The sequence below is a fragment of the Myxocyprinus asiaticus genome, chromosome 35 (genome assembly GCF_019703515.2).
Source record: "Myxocyprinus asiaticus isolate MX2 ecotype Aquarium Trade chromosome 35, UBuf_Myxa_2, whole genome shotgun sequence".
Classification (NCBI taxonomy): Eukaryota; Metazoa; Chordata; class Actinopteri; order Cypriniformes; family Catostomidae; genus Myxocyprinus; species Myxocyprinus asiaticus.
This window is the reverse complement of record NC_059378.1, coordinates 28,788,223-28,816,086: the sequence shown is the minus strand read 5'-3', so window position 1 is coordinate 28,816,086 and position 27,864 is coordinate 28,788,223. Positions and strand designations below refer to the sequence as shown.

General features: G+C 36.0%; 1 protein-coding gene across 4 annotated transcripts; it reads right to left on the bottom strand.

The window, feature by feature from the left end:
• Window positions 1–635: 635 nt before the first annotated feature.
• Window positions 636–25,952, bottom strand: LOC127425957 (pre-mRNA-splicing factor ISY1 homolog). 4 transcript variants are annotated; one of them, XM_051672332.1, is made up of 12 exons: window positions 25,861–25,952; window positions 25,026–25,048; window positions 24,470–24,521; window positions 24,303–24,368; window positions 23,997–24,039; window positions 23,779–23,891; window positions 15,830–15,947; window positions 14,775–14,897; window positions 4,337–4,458; window positions 4,144–4,230; window positions 3,793–3,839; window positions 636–1,347 (listed from the first exon to the last, which is right to left on the bottom strand). In XM_051672332.1, exons 1-12 carry the CDS (start codon window positions 25,861–25,863, stop codon window positions 867–869), a joined length of 1,278 nt encoding a protein of 425 aa, XP_051528292.1. In that variant the 5' UTR covers window positions 25,864–25,952; the 3' UTR covers window positions 636–866. The 4 variants fall into 4 exon arrangements, with proteins under 4 accessions (XP_051528292.1, XP_051528291.1, XP_051528294.1 ...); XM_051672331.1 differs by having other exon boundaries at window positions 638–1,347; window positions 4,144–4,233; XM_051672334.1 differs by lacking the exon at window positions 636–1,347 and having other exon boundaries at window positions 2,482–3,839.
• Between the last annotated feature and the right edge of the window lie 1,912 nt (window positions 25,953–27,864).

Below are 27,864 nucleotides of genomic sequence, written 5' to 3'. Positions count from 1 at the left end.
ATCTAAAGTTTTATCTAAAAGATTTATTTGTTCTTGGTGGTTGTGGTCTTTAGGATATGTCCCAGTCTAGGCCTTCTAGCTGGCCTTGAGTGACGCAATCACGCTTTAAGTGATGTATGTCATTTGAAAGTGAAGAGCACGAGATCTTGCTGACGAGTCAGCTGTCATCACTGCTGTTATTGCTGTTGAGAAAGAGATCTTTATGGATTTAAAAACCTGAGATGTTCTGCATGATCGTGAGATTGATTAATTAAACAGGAAATGAGGGCTGAGTTTCACTTCAAGCAAATTGGTAAATGCTTTTTCCATTGTTATAGCAATTGCATTGTTAGAGTTTTCTAAGTGTAAATTAGGCTGCTTGAGCATTCAGTGTTGGATCAAGTTTTGAAAAGTAACCTTGTACCCTGACGAAACTAAATGTATTGCAAGCAAAATTTAAATCGCAAATATTATTAGAGAGCTTTTTCTTGGTATTAGACCTCCTTGGTTCTGCCTTTTGTGCATGACGTGTTTTTAAAATGACAATTGGTATTATTAGTTGACTGCCACATAATGTATGATAGGCATATGGTGTCTATATGAATCACACTACCTCTTTTAGTGACCCTTTAGCCCTTGATATAAACTCAGCAAAAAAAGAAACGTCCTCTCACTTTCAACTGCTTTTATTTTCAGCAAACTTAACATGTGTAAATATTTGTATGAACATAAAGATTCAACCACTAAGACATAAACTGAACAAGTTTCACAGACATTTGACTAACAGAAATGGAATAATGTGTCCCTGAACAAAGGGGGAACAAAGGGGGGCCACAGTCAGTATCTGGTGTGGCCACCAGCTGCATTAAGTACTGCAGTGCATCTCCTCATGGACTGCACCAGATTTGCCAGTTCTTGCTGTGAGATGTTACCCCACTCTTCCACCAAGGCACTTGCAAGTTCCTGGACATTTCTGGGGGAATGGCCCTAGCCCTCACCCTCCGATCCAACAGGTCCCAGACGTGCTCAATGGGATTGAGATCCGGGCTCTTTGCTGGCCATGGCAGAACACTGACATTCCTGTCTTGCAGGAAATCATTCACAGAACGAGCAGTATGGCTGGTGGCATTGTCATGCTGGAGGGTTGTGTCAGGACGAGCCTGCAAGAATTTGTACCACATGAGGGAGGATGATACAGTCTTCCCTGTAATGCACAGCGTTGAGATTGCCTGCAATGACAACAAGCTCAGTCCGCTGATGCTGTGACCCACCGCCACAGACCATGACAGACCCTCCACATCGATCCCACTCCAGAGTACAGGCCTTGGTGTAACGCTTTGAGGATAAACGTGAGTCCGACCATTACCCCTGGTGAGACAAAACCACGACTCGTCAGTGTAAACCACTTTTTGCCAGTCCTGTCTGGTCCAGTGAAGGTGGTTTGTGGCCATAGGCAACATTGTTGCTGGTGATGTCTGGTAAGGACCTGCCTTACAACAGGCCTACAAGACCTCAGTCCAGTCTCAGGGTCAGCCATGATACAGCACCCCTGGAGCAGATAGGGCCTTGCTCAAGGGCCCAACAGTGGCATCTTAGCAGTGCTGGGGCTTGAACCCCCAACTTTCTGATCAGTAACCCAGAGCCTTAACCGTTGAGCCACCACTGCCCCAAGTGGGTTAAGTTAATGTTCACATCAACCATCAGAATGGGGGAAAAATGTTATCTCAGTTGCCGTTGCCTTTCTGACAGTCTGGCCATTTTCCATTGAGTTCTCTCATCAACAAGAAGTTTCCATCACTGGATGTTTTTGGTTTTTGGCACAATTCTAAGTAAACTCTTGAGACTGTTGTGCATGAAAATCCCAGGAGATCAGCAGTTACAGAAATACTTAAACCAGCCTGTCTGGCACCAAAAATCATGCCACGGTCAAAATCACTGAGATCACATTTTTTCCCCATTCTGATGGTTGACGTGAATATTAACTGCAGCTCCTGACCCATATCTGCATGATTTTATGCATTGCACTGCTGTCACATAATTGGCTGATTAGATAATCGTATGAATAAGTAGGTGTACAGATGTACCTAATAAAGAGGTCTGTGAGTGTATATTCACTGTAGAAATTTCCATGTTTCCAGGCCTTGAAATCTTAAAATTATTTTAAATTACCTGATATTTACAGGTTTTTCATGACCATGTTGGGAACCCTAAATATATTATTTTAGGTGAGTTAAAGCTGTAGTGTATAATTTCAGCAACAATAGCAAACGGAATAAAACACATTGTTTTCAAACAGGTTTCCTGAACACTTGATGTCTGCCATTGACCAGTCAAACATTGCTCCAACCCAAACTAACACTATTAGTTGAGCCAATGTTGTGGTGTCATGCTAGTCAGAATGCTCAAACAAAGCAATGATTTCATAGTGCCACACAGCCAGAATGTTTACACTTTAAAAGAATCAATCTTCGGATGGTTTATAGTCAGCTCTGCATATTAAAATAAGATAGGAGAAAGTATTTTAATTTCAAAAATATTGAACACCAACATTTAATACTGCACTTTTTCTAACACATTTACTCAAGTGTTTTAAGTATACAGTATATGCAGGCATTCTTGTAAAAAAAACAGTTTACTTGTCCAAGAAAGGAAGGTAAACATAGTATACAAAATATTTACAGAGATTTGTTTATGGCCAATGGACAACAAAGTCAAATGAATAAACACCGAAAGCCATTTTGCCATTTGCCAAAAAAAAAAAAAAAAATATATATGTTTAAGTTCGGGTTCAAAATATCAGGTTCAATAGTTAAGCTTAATCAACAGCATTTGTGGCATAATGATTTCAAATGTTGATTTACCACAAAAAGTTATTTAAACTTGTCACTTGTTTTCTCTAAAAAAAAAATAAATAAAAAAAACAATTGAGATTTCAGTGAGGCACTTACAATGGAAGTGAATGGGGCCAATTTTTGAAGGGTTTAATGGCAGAAATGTGAAGCTTATCAAAAGCTCTTATTTTTTTTAGCTGTAATGTTATTATTTGTGTTGTAATGTTGTTTAAATCATTTTTTTTTTTTTTTTTTATCATCTTATTTTAAAGTTTATGGATTGGCCCCTTTCATTTCCATTGTAAGAGCATCAATGTAACCCACATTTTTGCTTTTTTTAAAAAAAGAAAAAGGACAAGTCAAAAATAAATGTTTGTGTTAATCAGCATTATGGCACAAATGCTGTCGATTGAGCTTAAGTTGTATTGAACCCGGAATATTCCTTCTACTGTAATTCAACATAACTGGACATGATCAGCATTAGACAGAGTTATTATATCCGAAAATAAAAAACACTTTTTTTTCTAATTTTTTTTTTTTTTTTTGGCCTGTAATATCACAGATGTGCATTAACATTTGCTGCTGTGTGAACTTTAACATGTTTAAATTACAATAATATAACCTTAACTGTGCAGCCAATATGCATCACAGTGACTAAGTCAAATTAAGCATTGCAGATATTTTCAGCTATTTTGTGTTTGAGCTCCACATTATGACTTTAACGGAACACTGAAGTTTATAAAATCCCAAATTTGAGCATCTACAACCACATCAAATACTCAAATAAAGCACATCTGCTCGAATCATCAATGCCAATTATCAGTGTGTTATGTGAACTGATCTGAAAATACACAGTTCTGGACTCTCAACTGAAACATTAAGATCTATGACTGTTCAATATAGTTCACTCTACTGAGCACACTATAAACCAAGTAATGTTTTGGCCTCTTCACTTTGAGCCATCAAACTCTCACTGGCGTACTTCTGCAGCAGTTCCATCTTCTTCCGTCTGACCAGGGCTTCTTCAATCTGTGATTGACAAGAGTATGATTCGATTAAGTAATAAGGTACAATGGTACAGTGATGTCAAAGTAGCTTGGTAAACAGGTGTTTCAATTCATAGCTTTTACTATATTGTGTACTTTAGCACAGCTGGAATGCTGTATCAAACAATAAGAATCCAGGACCACTGTTATCCTTTTTAACTAAAAGATTGTGATTGAGTTTAAAGAGTACCTCACTCTATTGCAATGCTTACATTTGCTGTGTTCCAATAGTGAAATGAAACTGGCTTTGTGATTATGATTCTAAATGTTACAAGTGCTGAACCCACCTCCTTCTGTGAGGGAACAGGAACATGAGCAATAAATGTTTGTGCACCATCTTCTCCCTCCATCTGTTCTCTTGTTTCATCATCAGACTGCTGAATCAAAATATGAGGGCAAATGAAACCGATATAGGCATACAAACTAAATCACTCAAAATAACCTCATCAGAATCAGTTACCAGCCGCCATGACTGTTTACCTCATCGTCTTTGACAGCATAAATATATTCCTCCTCCTCCTCCTCAGTGTCTTTCACGCCACCTCCGCCAGCTAATCGAGCCTCTTTCTCTGCTCTCCATTTCTCAACAGCCTCTGCTATGACTGATGGAGCAGAAAACAAAAATCGTAATTTATATTTAGTCATTATATAGTCACATTCAAAACTTCCCAGGTATAGAATAAATAATGGGCATATAAACTGTATGCAGCTTTAAGTAATATCTTTAAATTTTAGTGTGAACCAAGCACACAAACTTGAACTGGTAAACTAGTCAATTGCAAGGGTAAATCTCACGAAAACCATCAACAACACGTCCATGTCATGTTTAATTTTTTCCATAAAACACACACACACACACACACACACACACACACACACACACACACACAGACACACACACACACACACACACACACACAGGCAGCCAAAAGTTTGGAATAATGTACAGATTTTGCTCTTATGGAAAGAAATTGGTACTTTTATTCACCAAAGTGGCATTCAACTGATCACAATGTATAGTCAGGACATTAATAACGTGAAAAATTACTATTACAATTTGAAATTTGTTTTAACTTCTTCAAAGTGTTCTCATCCAAAAATGATCCATGAGCAGCAAGGACAGCTTTGCAGATCCTTGGCATTCTTGCTGTCAGTTTGTCCAGATACTCAGGTGACATTTCACCCCACTCTTCCTGTAGCACTTGCCATAGATGTGGCTGTCTTGTCGGGCAATACTCACGCACCTTACTAGGGGTGTAACGGTTCTCGGTAAAAAACCAAACCGTACGGTTCGCCACCCACGGTTCGGGAAGCATTGGCACCGTGGTCGGTTCACCTCACATTTAATGACGCATCTGGAGCACAAGTTTTGGTCAAGAAAACAAAATGTCAAAGAGGCACAGTTATAACCTCTGCTAATGCACCTGAATGGATCTGTAAATGGATACGCTCCACCTGTGTTTCACGTGGGTCAACTTGATGACATCACTGTTCTGCAAGCATTGTGTGTAGTTGAAAATGGCAAGTGGAGAAAATGAAACTCTGATAGAGAAGCCCCCTGCGTTTCTCCTTTCTGGGAACATTTTCTTTTTGCAGTCAAATACAACAGCAGTGGTCAAATGACATTTACAAAACAGGCACTGTTTGCAGACATCGCTCGACATGAGTTATGTATATATGTCAATAATGCGTGTGAGGGTTTATTTAAAATGCACGTGCAAGTTCTTCCCGTTTCCTTGCGTGGCTGTAATCTATCATGAGCGTCAATAATGCGCTTTGATTAATGGCATTAAGATGCCGTTACAGTAATACATTGATACATGATTAATCATTTACGCCGACATCACCCAGAAAAAGAGCCGCAGGTGAGCTGAAACTGCACACACTCCCTTCCATTTTTAAGCAAGCACTCAGTGCTAATTCAGACAGACATGAAATAATAACTAAAGCGCTTGGGGTGTTCATGTGGGATTTCCATGTATGATTAAAATACTCAAGCAGCATTATCAAAACATCCCTTCTCATATGAATTCTATTTGGCAGTATTTTTTTTTTTTTTAACAAAAGCAAATACTGAACCGTACCAAAACTGTGACCCTTAAACCGTGATACAAACTGAACCATAAGAAATTCAAACCGTTACCCCCCTACACCTTACAGTCTAGCTGATCCCACAAAAGCTCAGTGGGGTTAAGATTCATAACACTCTTTTCCAATTATCTGTTGTCCAATGTCTGTGTTTCTTTGCCCACTCTAACCTTTTCTTTTTGTTTTTCTGTTTCAAAAGTGGCTTTTTCTTTGCAATTCTTCCCATAAGGCCTGCACCCCTGAGTCTTCTCTTTATTGTTGTACATGAAACTGGTGTTGAGCGGGTAGAATTCAATGAAGCTGTCAGCTGAAGACATGTGAGGCGTCTATTTCTCAAACTAGAGACTCTGATGTACATATCCTCTTGTTTAATTGTACATCTGGCCTTCCACATCTCTTTCTGTCCTTGTTAGAGCCAGCTGTCCTTCGTCTTTGAAGACTGTAGTGTACACCTTTGTATGAAATCTTCAGTTTTTTGGCAATTTCAAGCATTGTATAGCCTTCATTCCTCAAAACAATGATTGACTGGTGAGTTTCTAGAGAAAGCCGTTTCTTTTTTTGTTGTTGCCATTTTTGACCTAATATTGACCTTAAGACATGCCAGTCTATTGCATACTGTGGCAACTCAAAAACAAACACAAAGACAATGTTAAGCTTCAATTAATGAACCAAAAAGCTTTCAACTGTGTTTGATATAATGGCAAGTTATTTTCTAGTACCAAATTAGCAATTTAGCATGATTACTCAAGGATAAGGCGTTGGAGTGATCCCTGCTGGAAATGGGGCTTGTCTAGATTTGATCAAAAATTACATTTTTCAAATTGTGATGGTGCTATTTTTACATCAGTAATGTCCTGACTATACTTTGTGATCAGTTGAATGCCACTTTGGTGAATTAAAGTGCCAATTTCCTTCCAAAACAGCAAAATCTGTACATTATTCCAAACATTTGGCCACCAGTGCATACATATTGCATTGTGAAAGATTGCTTTCATTGTATTATTTTCATAACAATTAAGCATGTTTTCCTCCCAAATGATTATTTTCATGACAATTAAGCATGCTTTCTTCCAATTGTATTATTTTCATAACAACAAAGCACGTTATTTTCCAAATATATTATTTTATTATTTTCACGACAACTAAGCCTGTCCTGGAAAACCTGGAATTTTGCAATGCAGTTTTCCAGTCATGGAAAAATGAATGGAAAAATAGAAAAATATCTAAATGTCAGAGAAAACAATTATTTGTCCTGGAAAATATTTTAGTGTAATAATTTAGTTTGACTGTGTCGCTAAAAAGGTTTTTGTTACATGTACAAAAACATGGTTACGATCAGGACTCGGGATAGATGTCAAATACATATATGCGTATCATTTTGTCGCAGTTGGCTGCTGCGCATTGTGAAACAACATCATTGGTTTACTGTCATAAACAAAGCACGTACATTCTGTGCTCATTTGTTTAAATAGATTAAGTATCAATTTAGTGCAAAATATGATTTTTGTTTTTTATTTGACGGCTGTACTGATAACTACAAAAACATTTGAGTTGTAAAACAGTCTGAATGCTGCTAAATAAGATGGAAACGCAACATCACAGTCTGTGAAAAGGGTCCATTAAACCACAAAAGGCACATTTTTTTAAATTAATTAATTAATTAATATTTAATCTGCATGTGCTACACACTTCAAAATGAATGTGTGAAGCCAGTTGCTCATAAAGTGAAAACACTGCATCATGATCATCAAGTGCGCTCTCTGTGTGTGTGGTAGATGACAGAGCAGAGCGCTCTGAAGCGTGCAGTACATTCAGACTATATTTACTTAATTAAATTAAATTTTTGGGGTTTAATAATCAGACTTGGCCATCAAAAACACACAGAAAAGCTCAATTTAACTGGATGCATGAAATGGGGGGAAAGAAAGAGACAAATATATTTGACTACTGTATAGTAATGTTTACTGTAATTAAATAATAATAATGTATTAAAGAAATATCTCACATCTGTGATATTCTGTTGTGCAGAACTTCATTTGACAAAAATATATCCAATGTTGTTTCAAATTTTGTTCTGAGAATTTTATAACATTTTATTTGTTAAATATAATGCAATGTTATATTAAAATGTATTTTAGATAATTCTATTTTAAGTTAATTCATTTAATTAAAAATCATTTTGATGATAAAATTGAATTAAGCTGTCGAACACAGAAATTCAGAAAAAATAACCATCCAATAAATCGCAATACACATCATGACCTCTCGTGTGTTTTTGCTTAAATATAACACCCGTTTGGCACATAAAATGTCCTGGAAAACTGTGCCTTGAAAAGAGTGGGAACCCTGAGTGCGAATGAGATTTCTTTCACATTACAGTAATAAGAATTTGGGGCAAAATGTGCTTTTAATTGTCATAAAATTAAGGTCACAAAAAATTGACCAGGACATTTCTTCGTGAAATTCACCCACAAAGTTTTCAGTGGCTGCACGAGTTACACGAGAGTAATTGAATCAATTAGATTTTGAATGCAGCTGTCATGTGACTTAAGCATGGTCACTGGACAGTCAGGTGCATGGTTATGCTTCAAATGAGTCGCATCAAACCTCCTGCGGCATATTCAGCATTCAGTTCAATAGACACAAATAGGAAACATATGAAGGAAAACTGTCAGCACACAATGCCACAACTGTACCAGAGTGCACTTAATGCAGGACTTCATCCATGATGTGAAGACAGTCGGGAGGGAGTGAAAGAGAGAGAGTGTGTGTGTGTTTGAGTCAGTCTTCAACTGTAAAGTGTTGTTTTAAAGGGAGTGTATTTTGTGGTTGCGTGTCTCATTCAAAGACATGTGGAGCTCAAATCAAATCTGGTCTTTTTCTGCTGCAAATGGTCTTAAGCACTAAATAAGTAAAGTGAGTAATGCATTTAGGTGACTATTTTCTTCAGCTCAGGAGTTCAATAGATGAACAACAATATAAGCTACAATTGCACCTTGAATTCACATTTACTTTTACTGATTCTCACTTTTAGTACCCACAAAGCATATGAATATATACATGTACATATAGTGAGCCTAATATCTATGTATGAGACCTGGATGTTTCCACTTTTTCGCTCCTTTCCTTACGTTTTATTTTTATTTTGCAAACTTGTTTGCTTGTGTTCGCACATCAAAATAGGAAGTGAAACAAACACTGACTAGCCTACTTGCTCAGGAGTTGCTAAAACGGTAGTACAGCCATGCAAAACGTTTCAGGCAACGCCAGTGTCACAAAGCTCCAGACTAAAAAAATTACTTTAGCCATTGGCTCCTAAACAGAAACATTAAGGAGCTAAATGGCTGTTTTTAGTCACCAAATCGCAGAATTGCTTGATTTAGTTTGCTGTTCAGAAACAAGATAGAAAGCTGAAGAAAAGGAAGACAGCTGATAACCCATTAATTGGAGGTTTAATAAACAGAATATATTGAAAAGTTTGCATTCCCTTTGTCTCAAATGTTCACACCTCTTTTATAATTTATTCAAATATAAGAGATAAAAGATTTTTTTTATTTAGTACTGCTCTTCATAATCTACATTACAGATATTTACATAAAGTATGCATATAGTAGTGTGTTGCCTTCTTGAGCATCAATGAATGTTTGCACCTTGTGTAATATTTGTGTACAAGTCCTTCAATTGTCCTAAGTGTCAAAAGCTTGATGTCATGTATGTATGTATGTATATATATATATATATATATATATATATATATATATATATATATATATATATATATTTATTATATACACACACATCCAGTCAAAAGTTTTGAAACACATACTCATTCTTTATTATAATTTTTTTTCTTCACATTTTAGAATAATAGTAAAGTCATCAAAACTATGGAATAACATAAATGGACTACGGGAATTATGTTGTGACTAAACAAAATCCAAAATAAATCAAAACTGTGTTATATATATATAAGTAGTCACCCTTTGCCTAGAATTTGCAGACATGTACTTTTGACATTTTCTCAACCAACTTCTTGAGGTATCACCCTGGGATGCTTTTTAAACAGTATTGAAGGAGTTCCCATCTATGTTGGGCACTTATTGGCTGCTTTTCTTTATTATTTGTTCCAAGTCATCAATTTCAAAAAAAATTTTTTTTTTTTTTTTTTAATAAAATTTTAGTTTTATAATTAAATAAATTAATATGGTGGCACAATTATATTTTTGTCTACAAAACTAATTACAAACATTTAAGCATATGCCTTCAGATCAAAAGATTTTTAAGATCATGAGAAACATTTCAATCAAGTGTTTTAAAACTTTTGACCGGTAGTGTGTGTGTGTATATATAATTTAAATTGTTTTAAAATATTGCCTTAGTCTATTTTTATGGTTAGCGGGTGGCCCAGACACAGAGACTACAAGAGTGCAAATTGAATAAACTCCCAGATGTAGTGTTGTCAAAAGTACCGGTACGTTGGTACTAAGTCGGTACTAAAATAAAAAAAGATGTAACAATACCAGTGTTTCTCCAGTACCGGTATTACCAAGCACCGACTCTATTGACTGACACATGACAGCTTTAAAATGCTCACAGGCTTAATGTGAACGTGTGCTCTGTTACTCCTTTTACACTGAAATGGACAATTAATCTGATTTATTAAACCGCTGAAGGTTGCAATCTTAGTGTAGATGAGCTGCATACTTTAATGTATAAATCCGACCGCTCATACTCTGGAAACTTCGTAGACATTGAGAATCATTCATGTTGTTTGAGATAAAGCAGAGAACTAATCCACTATGAACCACGCACCACATGTAAACTATTTATTTATATAATTAAATCAAAGCATTTGCACTTGAATCTCAATTCAACTTCATTTATATAGGATTTAAAACAAGAGTTTACCAAAATGCTACACAGTAATAAAATTTAAAACATAATTTCAAAATGACCACATACACAAACACCAGTAATCTAAAACACAAAATACAAACACTCCAAAACTGTGTCCAACAGTTCATTTGTCAGACTCAAAAGGACAGTGTAAACAGATGATGAGATTTCAGACGTGACTTATAAGTCTTCAATGATCACACTGGGCCGTTGTCTTGAAAAATCGAGTCCCCCCTGAAAATCAGGTCTCCCTCTGACATCACAACAATTCTATTGGCTAAGAGACCTATTAATGGGTACTATATTCACTGCCTGAGTAGAAATCCTTCAAAATCGTTTTATGATGCATGTCGATATAACATCTAATGACTTTTAAACCATAATTTACACATAATAGTATATAACTGAAGTTATAGATTGTGAAATTAAAGATGTGTCATTGTTTGTGTTTTTCAATTAGCCTAGACTTCAATGACATGCTATCAGGATAACATGATTATTTTGTGTGAATGCCGCAGAGAACAGCGTGAAACCTTCACATGCACGATGTCTCCGCGGTAATGCGCTCAACAAGCCATGTGATAAAATGCGTGGGTTGACGGTCTCAGACGGGGAGGCAACTGAGATTCGTCCTCCACCACCCGGGTTGAGGCGAGTCACTACGCCACCACGAGAACTTTTTACCGGGCAGACTCAATTTATCACCATATCGCGAACTGTTTATCCAAGAAAAGTGAAGCTTCCAGCAAAAAACACAAGTCATAATAAAAGCATGATTTAAAATAAAAGCTAGATGCTTGAAATTGAAGAATATTATTATTATTATTTTTTTTTTATAAAAATGTGTTACAACTCTATAGTAAAATGTAATATTCTCTTAAGTAATAATAATAATAACAACAACAATTAATTTATCACAAGCAAAACAGCTGTTGAATAAAAGTTAGAAAAAAATGCAATGATGTTAAAAAGTTCTATGTTCACTTATTAAAAGAATTAATTGATTAGACACCATTTTGATGATTACATTAAACTTTAAAACATGTTCTGGAAAATAATAATTATTAAACGAATTATTAAATTATTAAAAATAACTAAACTTGTGTGTTCAATAGCACATTTTTGCTGTGTTATCAAATTGGTATCGAGACTCGTGAAATTTCACTGGTATCGGTACCGACTACTGAAATTTTGGTACCGTGACAACACTACCCAGATGCAGTTTATTGTGCTACTCCAATCGTAATCAATAATTACCAGTAGAAGAAAAAAGTGGTACACAATATGGGATTTTTAATTATAAAAAAGCCCGAAGTACACTTTGGACCTTTATTTTGAAATGTTTGTGCTACCAGTTGTGTGCTCACTGACGGCCGATTAGCTTAGAAAGTGAATCTGATTCAAAATGCTAACCTGAGCTCCTGAGTTCAAACCCTCAAGGTGCATCCCAAATCGCACACTTCTGCACTATTTTACATCATTTTGAAGTGTAAGTAGTGCGAGTAGTGTGTTTACACTGAAAATGCAACAAAAAGAAGTGTACTACGAGTACCCGGATGATGCACTTTTTCAACCATCAAAATGGAGTGTGGAATTTGGGTCCATTTGGGACAATATTACACTTTGAAAATTCATACACTACATGGCTGAAAATGCGTGGCATATCTATCAGTGAGCAGGGCTTCATGCGAGACTGAGAGAATGGAACAAAATTGGACAGGGTTTTCCAGCAATTAAATTTTTTCGATGTCCTGCCAACATTCATATTGCATTTGGTGCTTCATAAGCGCTAAATATGCTTCTCATCTGACACGCAAAACTGTATTTCATGAGTCTAACAGGCTTCCCAATATTTGTGCTCCAGAGACAGGAGAGTGCAGAGTGGGATCGCTCGCTCTACTCATTCTGGCTTCTCTTGATATCCTGGCGCAGACCACACAAACTTCCGTGACCCATTTGAATTCTACTGAAAAACATTTTTTTTTACCTTAAAGCACTACAGTGGAAGTAAAACATCTCAAACAGCATGACAGCCTGGCATTCTAACCACCACTGACGAGGAAAACAGCTACAACACTGTGTGTCATGCGCCAAAATAAAGTGTTTTTAAACTAAACATCATCAACCTTACTTAAATTCTATTCGGATGATGTTTGATATTAGGAAACACACTGGCAATGTTTGCCTTCAGATATTCATATATACTCTATAGAGATTACTTTCAATCATTAAAAGCCTAAAGAAAATAGTAAATATTTGTTAAGGAGTAGAAACAAACATGTTCACTTAAAGCACTTTTCCACCTCAGTAAGGTGCTGTGTTCATGTACAATCAGATGATAACTAGCCCTATAGAAATAAGGTGTTAATTAAATCAAGTAAGTTTAGTTTGATTTCCCATAGTATCTTGAAGTAAAACAAAAACTGTCAAATTCAAAATGTTCCAGATGCTTAAATGATCGAAAATAACATGTATATTCAGTGTACCTACATAATTACATTAAATATTAATTAATTGCAATTATGTAATAAACCAACTTCATGTGTATGGACCATGTATACATCAGCCACCAACGAAGACCATTTTTGACCAAGGAAAAACCCTGATGGAAAAAAAGACATCTCCAAAGTCCAGGATAACTCCCAAACAAGTCAAGAAAATGAAGAGGAGCTTGTAATTAAAACAGGTGCAACATCTGTTGTGTGGGTTCACAAAAGCCAAAACAGAGCAGAAAAATGTAACCTGCAAACTGTGTTGTGCAATGATAATCGCTGGTAATACAAGCAAACTGTTTTACCACATCAAAATAAACCACACAAAAGAATATTATGAAAAACATAAGATGCGCTCCGCATTGTTTACATTTATTTGATATTTATTTTCAGCAAAAAAGTGTTTACATAATTTTGGATATTTTCTGCAAGAAGTGTTTATTTTCGTTTGATATTTTTAAACGTATGTATTATTTTCTTTGCTGCACTGATTTGAGAAGATCTTAAATTTCTTGAGATAAGTTTATAATAATAATCATATTGGTAACAACATAAACTGAAGTATGGCATAATGTGAAATTTAGCATTATGGTAAGGTTGATTTAAAACCAAGTTAAGTGTTACTTTGACTGTTTGTCAAGTTCCAAATGAAGAGAAAATTATATAAAATTTTATTTTTATACTGACTGAATTATACTTAAATAGGCATTAAAATATGGTTATTTAATATATAAACTATTATTGATTTTCCAGAAACATTTTACTATATCATAATATGTATTGCTATCGTGCTTAAGATTTTGGTCATATCGCCCACCCCTTATGTCCGGTATAACGGTATTATTAAAACAGACATTACAAAATGTTTTTGTAACATACTGTAATGTTTTAGAAGAAAATTTCATTCATTTGAAGAAAACTCAGTTTCTTTAATTTCGGGGGCATTTTTGCCCCGAGCCCCCCTTAATTTCTGACCCTGGGTAGCGCTTTTCTTATGACTATTAATGAATCTTCCCCTGCCATCCTACATTTCGGAAATTCAAAGCCCGACACAGCAACACTGGATCAAACAACGGCATGAGTTTGGGGCGGGACATTCTCTTTTTTTTCTATGACCAATGGCAGATGGGGGAGAGCAATGGAAACCTGTTTGAAAACAGCCATTATTGTTGCAACTGCATTAGCTAACTCACTTCCCCTTAATTTTATTAAAACAAACATTGATCAATCTCTTTTCAATTGCAAGTTGATGTGATCAGATAGAGAAAATAAGAGCAAAATCAGTATCTGTAACAACCTAGAACTAGAAAACATTAGCCCTCATATTACTTGATTTCAATATCAGCCTAAAAGGATGGAAATAATAATAATAATCATCAACAGTGGTCAAAACCAATATGATCAGCTATACATTTGAGTTGTAAAACAAAAATTTCACCCACCTAGTTTCTCATATTCCTGTTCCAAAGGTACTAAAGCACCATCGTCCTCATCTCTATAGCCATAATACTCCGCGTCTATGTCCTTCATCAGCTCAGCTCGTGTTTTTCTTGGGGGTGGTATAGCTGCAATGGAAAAATCAAGAGCTAAATTTGAAGTAGATATGTACCAGACACACACTCACAATAGCCATGTTTCCGCAATCGGGCCAAATGAGGATGTGCTAGTGCATGCCAGGGCCAGTTGCGTTCCCACCATCAATTCCGGGGCTTGATTGTGCCTCCTCTGGGCCCTACGGCTAAGTGCATTTGGCCAGCCGATTACCCTTGGACCAAAAAAGGCAAACTGGGGATTGAGGCGGGGTCAATGTCAAAGGCGGAGTTTCGCTGGGTCAGATCTTGCTTTCCACTAAACAAAGACCAAAATAAGCAAGTTCATGTTCACTTCGAGGGATAGCTAGTCTCCAGAGTCTGATACATCAGCTTTAGCTTACCTGGAAATATGGCTATCGAGTCTCATTCACCAATAAATGTGTTCTAAAATGTGAAGAAAAGGTTCTAAAACTAAATTTCCGCCAGATTCGTTCAACCTTTATCCAATAAACAATCCAGTTCATTGAGGTATTACCCAGAGTAACTCTATCCAGAGTTAGTAATTTGTGCGTGTGTGTGTGTGTGTGGTCTAAATTCTGATTTTGTAGTCTGAGTTCTGGGTTTTATCCTTCCTATATGTGTGAACTTATTGATGAATTACAATTTCTGAGTGAAAATGTTCATTTGCATGTGCAAGTAGCGTTATGCTACAGCCAAACAGGATGGTAAATACTGCCTATATTATACAGCTAAGAAACCAAAATATCAAAGAAAATTCTGTATTATGTGAGCACTGAGCAGCAAAAAATCTCTACAAGGTCCATACTGATAAATCAACAGCACTGCAAAAATGACTTAAACAAAAGTTACAATTAAACCTCATAGCTAAAATATATGACCACATAAACCCAAAGAGTAAAGGACAGCATAGAAACCACAATCAGATATAATGCCACTGAACTTACGTTCTTTTTCAAACAGCTCTCTGACTCCAGGTAAGTCTTTTGCAGCACCAAAATACTTGTATCCTCTGTTTCCTGGTACCTCTTTACCCTCATGGTCCAGCATCTTTGGCCCCACTCGCTGTTAAATTAAAAAATAAAAATAAAAAATTACATTAAAAAAAAGAAAAAGAAAAAAAAGAATCTCAAACCACGTTCACAAGTATGAAACATTGTTAAAATGTAAACACTGTAACATTTCCAGAATGATTTTTGACAATAAGACAGACTTTAAAAAGAAGTTACATCCATTAGTAATCATCCAGTTAGACCCCATGAAATGGCTTGAAGAGCTGTTTTCTTTCTTGTTTTGATTAGTGTTAATTCACAAAATTTTTTTTGTCTTTTGACAAAAATGTCCTTTGACTTTAGTCAATATTTCATCATGTCATATTCATTCTAGTCAATTTTACTCAGACTACAATGGAATATAATTTTAGTCAACAAAAATAAAATTTTAGTTCACAATCGTGTAAAATGACAAAAACATGCATCAAACTGTAGCAGAGCAAACTTCAACCAAATATTAAAATATTTTGAAAAATGTATAAACTACTTAATTATTTCAACATGAATCAGATTAAACAACATGATAAAACTGTCCTGAAAACCTGAAATAATAGAATATAATGAATATACTGCGGTATTAGCTACTTTTTAGCTACTTTTTAGAAGTTTGTTTTGACAGTTTAGGATATTGCGTTATGTGTAGCGCATTTTAAGGACACAGCATATTCACAACGCAAGTTACGCATTCTGACTAGTGCATCACTTAGTTTACTATTTTAACCTGTTTATTCACTTCATTGTCTGTGCAGATTTAAGTTGTAATACTAAAATTCTGGCTAACCGATTGAGCAAAGTTATGACATCTCTTATACATATAATCAGGTGTGGTTTATTCGGTGCAGCAGCTCTTCTGATAACATTATGCATTTCATCAAAATCATGTGGTCAGTGGCGAATGATGGTGGGAGGTATGGCGCATAAGCTTTTACTTTGCTTTTTGTTGTCTCTGACCCCACTAGATCTATACCTTGCCTCCACAGAATTATTCATTCCACACAGCGTACTGCCCAGTAATGGCTTTTCAGCCGGTCACCTTTCAGTGGCCCAAACAGTGCATTAAGTATTTGGGCATTTTATTCCCAGCAAATTTGTTTGATTTAGTTAGAGTTAATTTTGACCCCTTAATAAAAAGGTTTTTGAGCGACGTGGGCAGGTGGGCTTCATTACATTTATTTATGATTGGGAAGATTAATGTTATTAAAATTAATTGTATTCCAAAATTTAACTACCTGTTACAATCTCTCCCTGTAGATGTCCCCCTCTCTTATTTCAAGCAATTTGATAGCATAGCGAAGTCCTTCATTTGGAATGGTAAGCGTCCCAGTTTACATTTCAATAAGTTACACAGGCCGATTGACAAAGGTGGGCTAGACCTATCCAAGATTTTGTTTTATTATTATGCATTCGGTCAAGGACATTTGGCTCATTGGTCTCCTCCACCTGAGAGAGCCCCTCCCTGGTTTTGTATTGAACAGGAAGTTCTGGACCCTATTTTGCCATTGCAAAGCCTTTCTAGCAAACTAACCGGAGAAGTTAAGTTACACCCCGTTGTCTCGCATTTGCACTTGGTGTGGACAAAAGTGTCCAGAGTGTTTAATTCTGACATTTATTTAAATGTTGCCTCGAGCATGTGGCTGAACCCCAAATTATGTATTAACAAGTCCCCTTTTTGCTGGTCAGAGTGGATCAGGAGGGGGGTTACTACACTCGGTGACCTATATGAGAGTGGAGTGTTGAGATCCTTTGAAAATTTGGTTCAACATTTTGGGATTCCCAGATCGCAGTTCTATAAGTATTTACAGCTGCGCCACCTGCTCTGTACAGTTTTTGGGTGTAGTTACACCCCCCCAAAGCAGCAGATACTCTGGGAGTGGTGATTACTGCTTTTGGAAAAGGTCATGAGGCATCAGTGTATTACTCCCTGCTAATTCAGAGTCTGGGGGACGGAACTTCAACTTCTCTTACGAGATTATGGGAGAAAGATTTAAACTTGGTATTGGAGGAGGGAGTGTGGGCTAGGATTCTAAATAACATCAAGTCTGCATCTAGAGATGCAAGGGTGTGCCTTATGCAATTCAAGATTTTACATAGAGTCTATTGGGACCCCTCTAGATTGCATAGGCTTGGTCTTAAAGACACACCCACCTGCTGGCGATGTCAATCAGAAGATGGAGACACAACCCATGTCTTTTGTGGTGTGTTAAGATCCAAGAATTTTGGTTGAAGATTCAGAGTTTTATGTGTAAGGTTTTTGGGCTCTCAAATTTTATTTTGCCCCAGACTCTGTATTTTAGGTGATGAGGCGGTCATTAATATGGAGAATAAGCACATAAAAAAAACTGGGTCCTAACTAGCATTATGATTGCCAGACAGATCATTTTAAGGGGTTGGAAGTCAGCTGGAGCGCCCCCATTTCAGTAGTGGTGTTTCGAGATGGGCAGGGTGGCAGCTTTTGAAGAGGGGTCATCCAGAAGACTGGGGAATTTAGACTTGTTTGTGGGGAAATGGGGCAAATATCTGGCTTTTTTGGAGGGCTCTCGGGGAGGGGCAGTGGAGAGAGAGGTGTATTGTGTGTGTGATTATTATATCTTTTTTCAGTTTTGTTTTGTTTTTTTGTGTGTCTATAATTTTGTGACCACTGGGGTGTTGTTGGGGGTTGGGCTAGGGGTTAATAGTGAGGGTTACATATTGGTTCTGTTTGTATATGTTTTGCTTTTCTTTGTTTATTAGATGAATCAAAAAATGTTAATCATGGAAAAAAAAAAAAATTTAATACTATGTTTATGTTGTGGATATAGCTGATTAATCTCACATATGTAGGACACGTTTGAGTGAGGTAAGCATTCCATTTGTAAAGCTCACTATCCAGGTTTTCAGCTCTTGCAGCTTAAGCAATGAAATCCCCAACATCCTATGAATGGATTATTTGAATCAATTCTTTTTAGATAATTTTTTCCTTCAAATAATAAATAGAAAACAGTACATTTCTCAGACTTTCTCTCATCATCAGTATGTTTTAATTACAACTGCTTGATTATTGCCATGGTGTTTTTTTTTTTCTTTCTTCTCGTCTTTGTTATACAATTTAATCGCAATTTCGTTGACGAGATTAACACTGCTGTTGATTTATTTTCTACTGGAATAGTAAGTTGGGGAAGGATATATCTAAAGCCCCATTCACACCGCCTGCGGCATCACGTGACATGATCCCATTCATTTTCAATGAGAGCACAACGACTTACGGCACCACGAGCTGCCGCGTCCGTTGGCGACAGAGATCGCCGTGGAAAGCGACAAGACAAGTTGAGAAAATTTGAACTTTATGCAAATGATGAGCTACCAGTGAGTGTGAAGACAGTGGAGCTCATATATTGACAATGTCACGATATGATGCATTCAGATTTTATAAAAATGCTCTCCCCTGGAGAATGTTAATTTTTAGAGGCAAGACAACTGATTCCTTGTCTAATTAGAATCGACCAAAGGCCAGCGTTGTGACCGGGTCTTAAGGGCTCATCCTTTTTTTTTACTAAATAGACAATAGACTTCAGTGTACACCACAGCTATGAACCAAGAAATGCTACTTAATATTGCTAGTCGGTGTCATTGCTAGTATGAGGGGGAGAGACATTCTCATTGTAGACTGGACAAAATTTGGATGTGCCTTTGAGAGCAAGATCAGGGTTTTTCCTGCATTGAAAATTTTTCAACGGCCACCCAAGTAAAATTCTGGGCCGGCTGATATTCATCTCACGTTCTGCACTTTGTATAATTCATTCATTCAATAACTTTATTTTTCCGTTAGGAACTTTGTATGTGAAAGTTGGCAGTGAATCCTACACAATCAGACATAAGTACATAGGACAAATATTAACACATTCACCACATAATTTAAAAGGAATAAAAATAATAGGCTTAATAAACAATTAAGAAGTTAAAAATAAGTAAAGTCTGATATGATGTCCTTAAAGTGCTAGTGCAACAGGGCATCATAATATGTTCAAGAGACGGATAGATGCAGGAACAAAACTCGCTGCAGCCCTTTTAGTTTTAAAGGTCAGTGATCTATATCTGCGGCCAGAGGGGAGGAGGTTATATAGACTGTATAGGATGTGCGTGGCATCCTGTGTTATTACAGTTCCTTACTGTGTGATTTTGTTACTCAGTGTAATAATCTTGTGGAGTGGGATTGTATGAAATCATTCCGCCAAACCAGGCTATTATGTTAAAAGTGATGACAGATTTGATACAGCACTTATAAAAAGCTCCTAAAACTGATTGATGAACCTGCAGCTTTCTGAGTTTCCGGAGAAAAAACAGATGATGTTGGCATTTACTATTATTCACTATTTGGTATAATTATTCACTATTTGGTTTAAAGGTGAGATTATGGTCAATGATGGTTCCAAGGTACTTATATTCCTCCACCCTCTCAATAACCTGACCACTAATGCTGTGATAGTTGATTTCTCCCTGCGAAAGTCGATGATCATCTCCATCTTAGAAGCATTCAGTTCCAGGTGAATGCTTCCAAGATAAACTGGCAGCCAAAGGTTTGGAATAATGTACAGATTTTGCTCTTACGGAAGGAAACTGGTACTTTTATTCACCAAAGTGGCATTCAACTGATCGCAATGTATAGTCAGGACATTAATAATGTGAAAAATTACTATTACAATTTGAAGAAAATTTTCAGAACTTCTTAAACTACTTAAAAGAATTCATCACAAAATCCTCCACATGCAGCAATGACAGCTTTGCAGATCCTTGGCATTCTAGCTGTCAGTTTGTCCAGATACTCAGGTGACATTTCACCTCACATTTCCTGTAGCAATTGCCATAGATGTGGCTATCTTGTCTGGCACTTCTCACGCATCTTACAGTCTAGCTGATCCCACAAAAGCTCAATGGGGTTAAGATCCATAACACTCTTTTCCAATTATCTGTTGTCCAATGTCTGTGTTTCTTTGCCCACTCTAACCTTTTCTTTTTGTTTTTCTGTTTCAAAAGTGGCTTTTTCTTTGCAATTCTTCCCATAAGGCCTGCACCCCTGAGTCTTTTCTTTACTGTTGTACATGAAACTGGTGTTGAGCGGGTAGAATTCAATGAAGCTGTCAGCTGAGGACATGTGAGGCGTCTATTTCTCAAACTAGAGACTCTGATGTACTTATCCTCTTGTTTAGTTGTATCTGGGCCTTCCACATCTCTTTCTGTCCTTGTTAGAGCCAGTTGTCCTTTGTCTTTGAAGACTGTAGTGTACACCTTTGTATGAAATCTTGAGTTCTTTGGCAATTTCAAGCATTGTACAGCCTTCATTCCTCAAACAACGATTGACTGACGAGTTTCTAGAGAAAGTTTCTTTTTGCCATTTTTTACCTAATATTGACCTTAAGACATGCCAGTCTATTGCATACTGGGGCAACTCAAAAACAAACACAAAGACAATGTTAAGCTTCAATTAATGAACCAAAAAGCTTTCAACTGTGTTTGATATAATGGCAAGTTATTTTCTAGTACCAAATTAGCAATTTAGCATGATTACTCAAGGATAAGGTATTGGAGTGATGGCTGCTAGAAATGGGGCCTGTCTAGATTTGATAAAAAAATGACATTTTTCAAATTGTGATGGTGCTGTTTTTTACATCAGTAATGTCCTGACTATACTTTGTGATCAGTTGAATGCCATTTTGGTGAATTAAAGTACCACTTTCCTTCCGAAACAGCAAAATCTGTACATTATTCCAAACTTTTGGCCGCCAGTGTATAAGTTAAATATGCTTCTCATCTGAGCTAGCTAGGAGGTTTAATTGTAGCTTATGTTTCAATTAAGTCATTTTTGCAGTGCTGATGATTTATCAGTATGGACCATCACAGCGTTTGTGCAGTTTGAAAACTGAAATTGAAAACTGTTCACGTTTTTACAGCAGTAACAGTACCTGTGGTATTTAGACAAAATTCTATCATGTTAAATATGCTAATCTACTAAATAGAATCTATTAGACTTTTTTTAGTACAACTGTGGCAGCTGTAGTTAAAGTTTCTAAATGTGTTTAGGCTAGGGCTGAAACGATTAGTCAATGTTATCGACAACGTCAACAATAAAAAAAATTGTCAACAAAAATTTTAGTTGTCAATAGTTGTTTGATCTCATTTAACGTAACATGAGATTATATGAAACTGTAATGATGCCGTGTGAGCGCAGCACTGCAGTTCGCACCTGACTGAGGAGAGGAAGAATTACACAGCTCACAGTCCAGATGCACTCTAAACTTTCACAGCTTCAGGTGATGTAGATCGCAAAGTATGAGGGAATTATTATACAAAAATATTAAATAAGTAAATACAGAAGCACTCTCGTTGTGGAATAAGCGGAGCCGGAGCTCTTTAAAGGAAATACCCGGGGTTACATCTTAAATGCAGTTATATTTAATGCCTTTAATGCTTATTAAAGTTGAAATAATATGGAGGCAGATCATGCAAATAACTACAAACTCCGAAACTGTCATTTCTCTGTGCAGTCAGCGCCTCTTCTATGAGTTGCGCGAATGTCCTGATCTAAGGGGTAGAGATTGAAACTGCATCAGGCTGATGCACACTCTGTTGCGGGGACACTCATCCCGAGCACACACGCTTAATGCAGCTAGATTATAAAAAATGGCTCGCGACTTATTGAATCATAATATATGTCACTGTGCATTTCGTATCGTGAAGAAAATTGGCAATACGCAGCTTTATTAATATGAGAGAGTTTGTTTTTTTGTGAGTTAAAGATGGATTGAAGTGAATAGAAAGGTGAGAGACGGTAGTCTTTGCCCCATTATACACTGCAACAAAATACGTTTTTGATTTGTTTTTGTTTTGGCTTGTTTTCCAGCTATACTGCAGAAGAAAAAATAGTTATCTGAGAATGTTGAATATAATATTAAAAATACAAATATTTAAAATATCTAAAAATCCTTAAAAATAAAAAAGATGCATTCACCTGAGCAGCAGCATATAAGATATTCAGACTTGCTTTTAGAGAATAAATCTTGAATATAAGTATATTTTGTCTTTACTGCACTCACAGAAGTATAACCAAGTGAAAAAATACACTTATATTTAAGAGACATTCTCTTAAAGCAAGTCTAAATATCTTATATTTTGCTTCTCAAGTAAATGTATCTGGTTTGAAGGATTTTTAGACAATTTTAAATGGAAAACAAGACAAAAACACTTGATAACAATAGGACTTTTTGCAGTGAATTTCTTTACTGAATTAAACTTAATAAAACATATTTTTCCCTTTAATTCAATGAATGTCATTTAGAGGTATTTTAAAAGATGATTTTGTCCTCTTTATGGTTAGTAAGCATGTTTAATACAACCTTTTAAGTCGGGGCACAAGCTGAATAATCTGTTAAAAGCTAATGATTCATTGTTGTAATAATCGCTGAATAGTCAAATAATAATTCTAATAATCGTTAGATTAATCAATTGTCAAAATAATCATTAGTTGCAGCCCTAGTTTAGGCTACTACTTTTCATAAATAATATTCAGCAAAATATATATATATTTAAATATTTTTCATCAATAAATTCAGCAAGACAAGTATAATATTCGCTTATTGAACAAGAAAAAATTTAGGGAGGGGACTTGATTCGCCGTTATTCCTCCTCCTTCGAAATATAAATTCAAGCAGTGGGCCTGTAACCAAGGTAGTTTGGGGTAGAGAACAGGATTTTGAGAGATACGTTTCTATGACTGGATTCCACGGTTCCATCTGTGTTCACCGCATCGCGGAAATCATAGGGCCCAAATTTGAAAAACTTGAAACACTATTACATACAACTTATATTCTTACCCTATAGTCAGGCCCTCCAAGTTCCTTGATTCGGACTTCCCAATGTCCTTTCTCTCGAAGTAGCTTGTTGATTTCATCATTCAAATCACGGATCTTAAATTCACCTAAACCAGCTAAAGAAAGATGTGCAAGAGTTCAGTTGTTAAATGACTCATGAGGTGTGTACATCTAAATTTCTTAACTGTAATTTAGAAGCAATCTCCTTGAAATGTTCTCACCATTTTGAATCTGAGCTACCTTCTTTGAAATCTCACTGATGATCTAATAGAGTAAGAAAAATAGTGGTTAAACCAAAATTCAAGATACGGGTACATGGCTGTGAGTTAACATGTATGCAGTACGTGCATATTGTCTAATCTTTTTTTTTTTTTTTTTTTAAGTGTGTCTCTCTCAGTTAACTAAAGTGCGTATGTGCATAGCATCTTACCAATATGTTTTAGAATAAACAACTTCAAAAAGTTTGTCTAAAATGTAACAATTTGAGAAAAAAAAAAAAAAAGTGTCAAATTTTAACATTTTCTTACCTGTCTTCTCCACTTCTCCGCTTTGGGTAACTCATTACACTCAGAAGCGAGAAACGGTCTTCTTTCCTGTTTAAATATCACACGACCACGTCAACAGATACTGCATTGATATAGGCGATTTAATAATGTCAGTATTAGCATTATATACTGCAATGCATGAACCTCACCTTAACCTTTCCTTCCTCAAGCTGGGCTTGACGAAACCTGGCCAACGCCGTCCTACAGAAATAAGAACAATCATTAAAATGTGTACATATTTCACAAATGGTTTGTAAATCTCACATCAATTAGGACTGCAAAATTATTCAGAAAAAAATTTTTTAGATTACAAGTAAAGCCGCTGAATACCATTTACAGTAGATCTATGCATCAAAATTTGGATTTTACACCTTTTTGTTTTCAGTGGTTAGGTATTGTAACATGTCACAGACATGTCCGTTGAGTAAGTAGTAAATCTATTTAAAAAAAAAAAAAAAAAAAAAGACCAGGGACACTTTTTTTTTTTTTTTACAAAACAATAATTGGCGAGTCCCCTGCAGTATTGCCATGGGCCCCAAAGACGTCACAGAACCCTAGCTCCTATGATTTGCAAGTAATTTAATGGAAATCCAACTAATCAAAATTACAATATCAAGGGAAATAATCGACAATTATGATTTTTGTCATAAGCATGCAGGCCTAATATCAATCAACAGGTGTATGACAATGAAAGATCACACTTACATAGCCTTTTCTGCATTTCGAGCCTAAAAAACAATAACAATTTTTATTAAAAATTGTCAATACGAATTGGGAAGATATGACATTATCCATATTTTATTACATGTAAAAACGTTTTATTATTATTATTAATTAACAAAATACAGTACAAACAGATTCAAACAACTAAGTCTGCTAGGGGGAAGTATACAATATTACATAAAGACTTTAAAGAGAATACATGCCTGTACAATGAGAAGCTTTTTGCTTCTTCGTGGGCAAAATTGTATAAACATAATGCACCATTTATTTTTTAAACACTATAACACGTGGTTTCTTTCCTGAGAATTTGCATTTATGAATGTGCAATTTAGACATTTAAAGAACAAAATTGATCACATATGTGAGTCTTTCTGATTTTCAGTAATAGTACATGTATAAACATAAAAACTGCAAATCTGTCAGATAGATTCAGGCTTGTTATTTACCTGTGCCTTTAAGCCGGATGAGCACAGCAGACACAACTTTAAAACTCTACAAGCATTACCATGTTCCTGATCTTTGTAACACTGTTATAATCTGTTTAAATCTGCTATGAAATCTTGTTCTTTGATAAACTCGTGTTATCTGTTACAGTGATAAAGTTACTGTGCTCAAGAATTACGATTCTCATTATAGGAGGTTTATTCAAATTAACGAAGAAAGCACTGGAATAGCTCTTCACTTTTAAACTAACACAGGTATGATAATAAAAAGTTTAAATAAATATATATATATATATATATATATATATATATATATATATATATATATATATATATATATATACACATATATATATATTATTATTTTTTTTTACCATGTTTGTAGTTCAGCTGTTGAATCCTGCGTGAGCACAACGGTGAGCGCGCACGACGCATGAATATGACGTGTTACTACGAGAGGCAACTTCCGGCGCATCTGTTAGACCAAACAAAGGTTTGATAACGATTACTGTTTGCAGTCGAACTTATTTATTTGATTATACTTGTCATGCTAACTAGTGAGGTAAACCTCTTTGAAAAAAACTGGACATAATGAGCTAATTAGGCTAAACGCAGCAAACGCAACTAAATCTAATTTCCAACGGTGTTTTTATGCAATCTAGTGGTAAAGTATGAAATTACACCTCAACAACTTAAAAGGATTTGGACACTTCAGCCATATAAATGGCATTCGATTTTATAACAAAAAAGCAAAGCAATTGTAATTTATTTAAAGGAAAGATAGCATGAGTAGAACATTTCACAGAAAGATTGTTAGGTTTTAAACGAGCAAACAATAGATAATACTATTCAAAAATGTATTGGGCGACTTTAAAATGTATGAATGTCATTGCATTACATAACAAAATATCAAAACAAATAAAGAAAGATGGCACAAGCACAAAAAGTCTTATAGAACAACAGATAGACGCGTTCAGATGGAGACAAAACTTATTTGGACCCTTTCGGTTGTCAAACATTAGTGTAGCATTTCTATAGTTAATGTGATGAACTATAGCTGTGGTTCTTTGCTTCAATAAACCTGGACTTAAGTAAAACCATCCAGTTATGACTGTAACCTTTGTGGTTGCCAGAATGTAGTCAACTGATGCTATGGGATAACTCCGCCCAGGAGTGGCGATCTCTGAAGCCTTTTAAAATCACAGCAATCCTAATGTACGTGTTATCACTTATATACGAAGTGCAGTGCTGCATTGTCCGGATTTCTGACTGAAGGGAAGAGAGTGCATCTCTTGGCCCCTTTACAGCAAGAAATCAGAAGTGTGGTAAGCACGACCCCTTTCAGGGAACCAAGGATACAGTCGTAACCGGACCATTCTCTTTTAAGTCCGTCACTTTGACGCTGCGTCAGTTGCTGACATTATAGGAATTCATATACCATTGCGCTGTGCTATAGATTATACACACAAGCTGCATTCACTTGCCATATGGGTATTGTAGAAACACAAACATAAGCCTGTCTTCATATGCCAAGAGGAAGATAGGGGCCAATACAAACCATATCCGGTTAAATAATTAACAGTGCTGCTAATTAATAAGCTGTGAAGCAAGGTGTATAAACACGACATGCAACTACATGGCAGTGTGGAACATATAGGGCAGTCAGTAACTGGCACAGGAAACAATGTTTCTAGCTAGCAGAGTAGCAGCCATAAAACAAGGTCATAGATCATGACAACATATACAATACAACAAGGTGCATTGAGAATTCAATCCTCCACAGCGAAGGAGACATCCAATTATCAGTGGCGGCCCACATTAAAAGTCTAGGCCTTCAGTGTGATTCATGCTATTAAGAAAACACAGTTTCACAATGAATAAGACACCCTATGCCTTTGGTCATCATACATTATGTTGCAGCTAAATAATAATACCAACTGACATTTTAAAAACACATCCACACATGAAAGCCAGAACTTGAAACGATGCTTAATGCTCAAGCAAGCCTAATTTTAACTGCAGCATGACTGTTTTGTGAAATGAACGTCTCCCGAACAGACATTCAAAAATCATAATTTTTCATATGAATCTACCAAGGAGGTCTATAATACCTGGAAAAATCTGTCTAATAATATTCGTGATTTAAATGTTGCTTGCAATAAATTTAGTTTCGTAAGGGTACACGGTTATGATGCGTTCCATTGAAGTTGGATGTGGGATATTCCTACTTGATATCTCCGACCATTCCATTCCCCGATATTCGGAAGATGACATTTAAGGAAACAAAACTGCAATGCTTCCGTTCACTTAGCAGGGATTTGACTCTCATTAGAGATGTCTCCTAGCAACCCAACTGATAAACATTGCTGCAGCGCTAG

What these genes read in the sequence shown, in the direction of transcription:
- LOC127425957 (XM_051672331.1), bottom strand. An exon ending in TTGGAGGGCCTGACTATAGG is followed by an intron (nt 15,948 to 23,778) that starts GTAAGAATATAA and finishes TTAATTTAACAG; the next exon opens with CGAGTGGGGCCAAAGATGCT. An exon ending in ATGCTGTCAAAGACGATGAG is followed by an intron (nt 4,234 to 4,336) that starts GTAAACAGTCAT and finishes ATTTTGATTCAG; the next exon opens with CAGTCTGATGATGAAACAAG.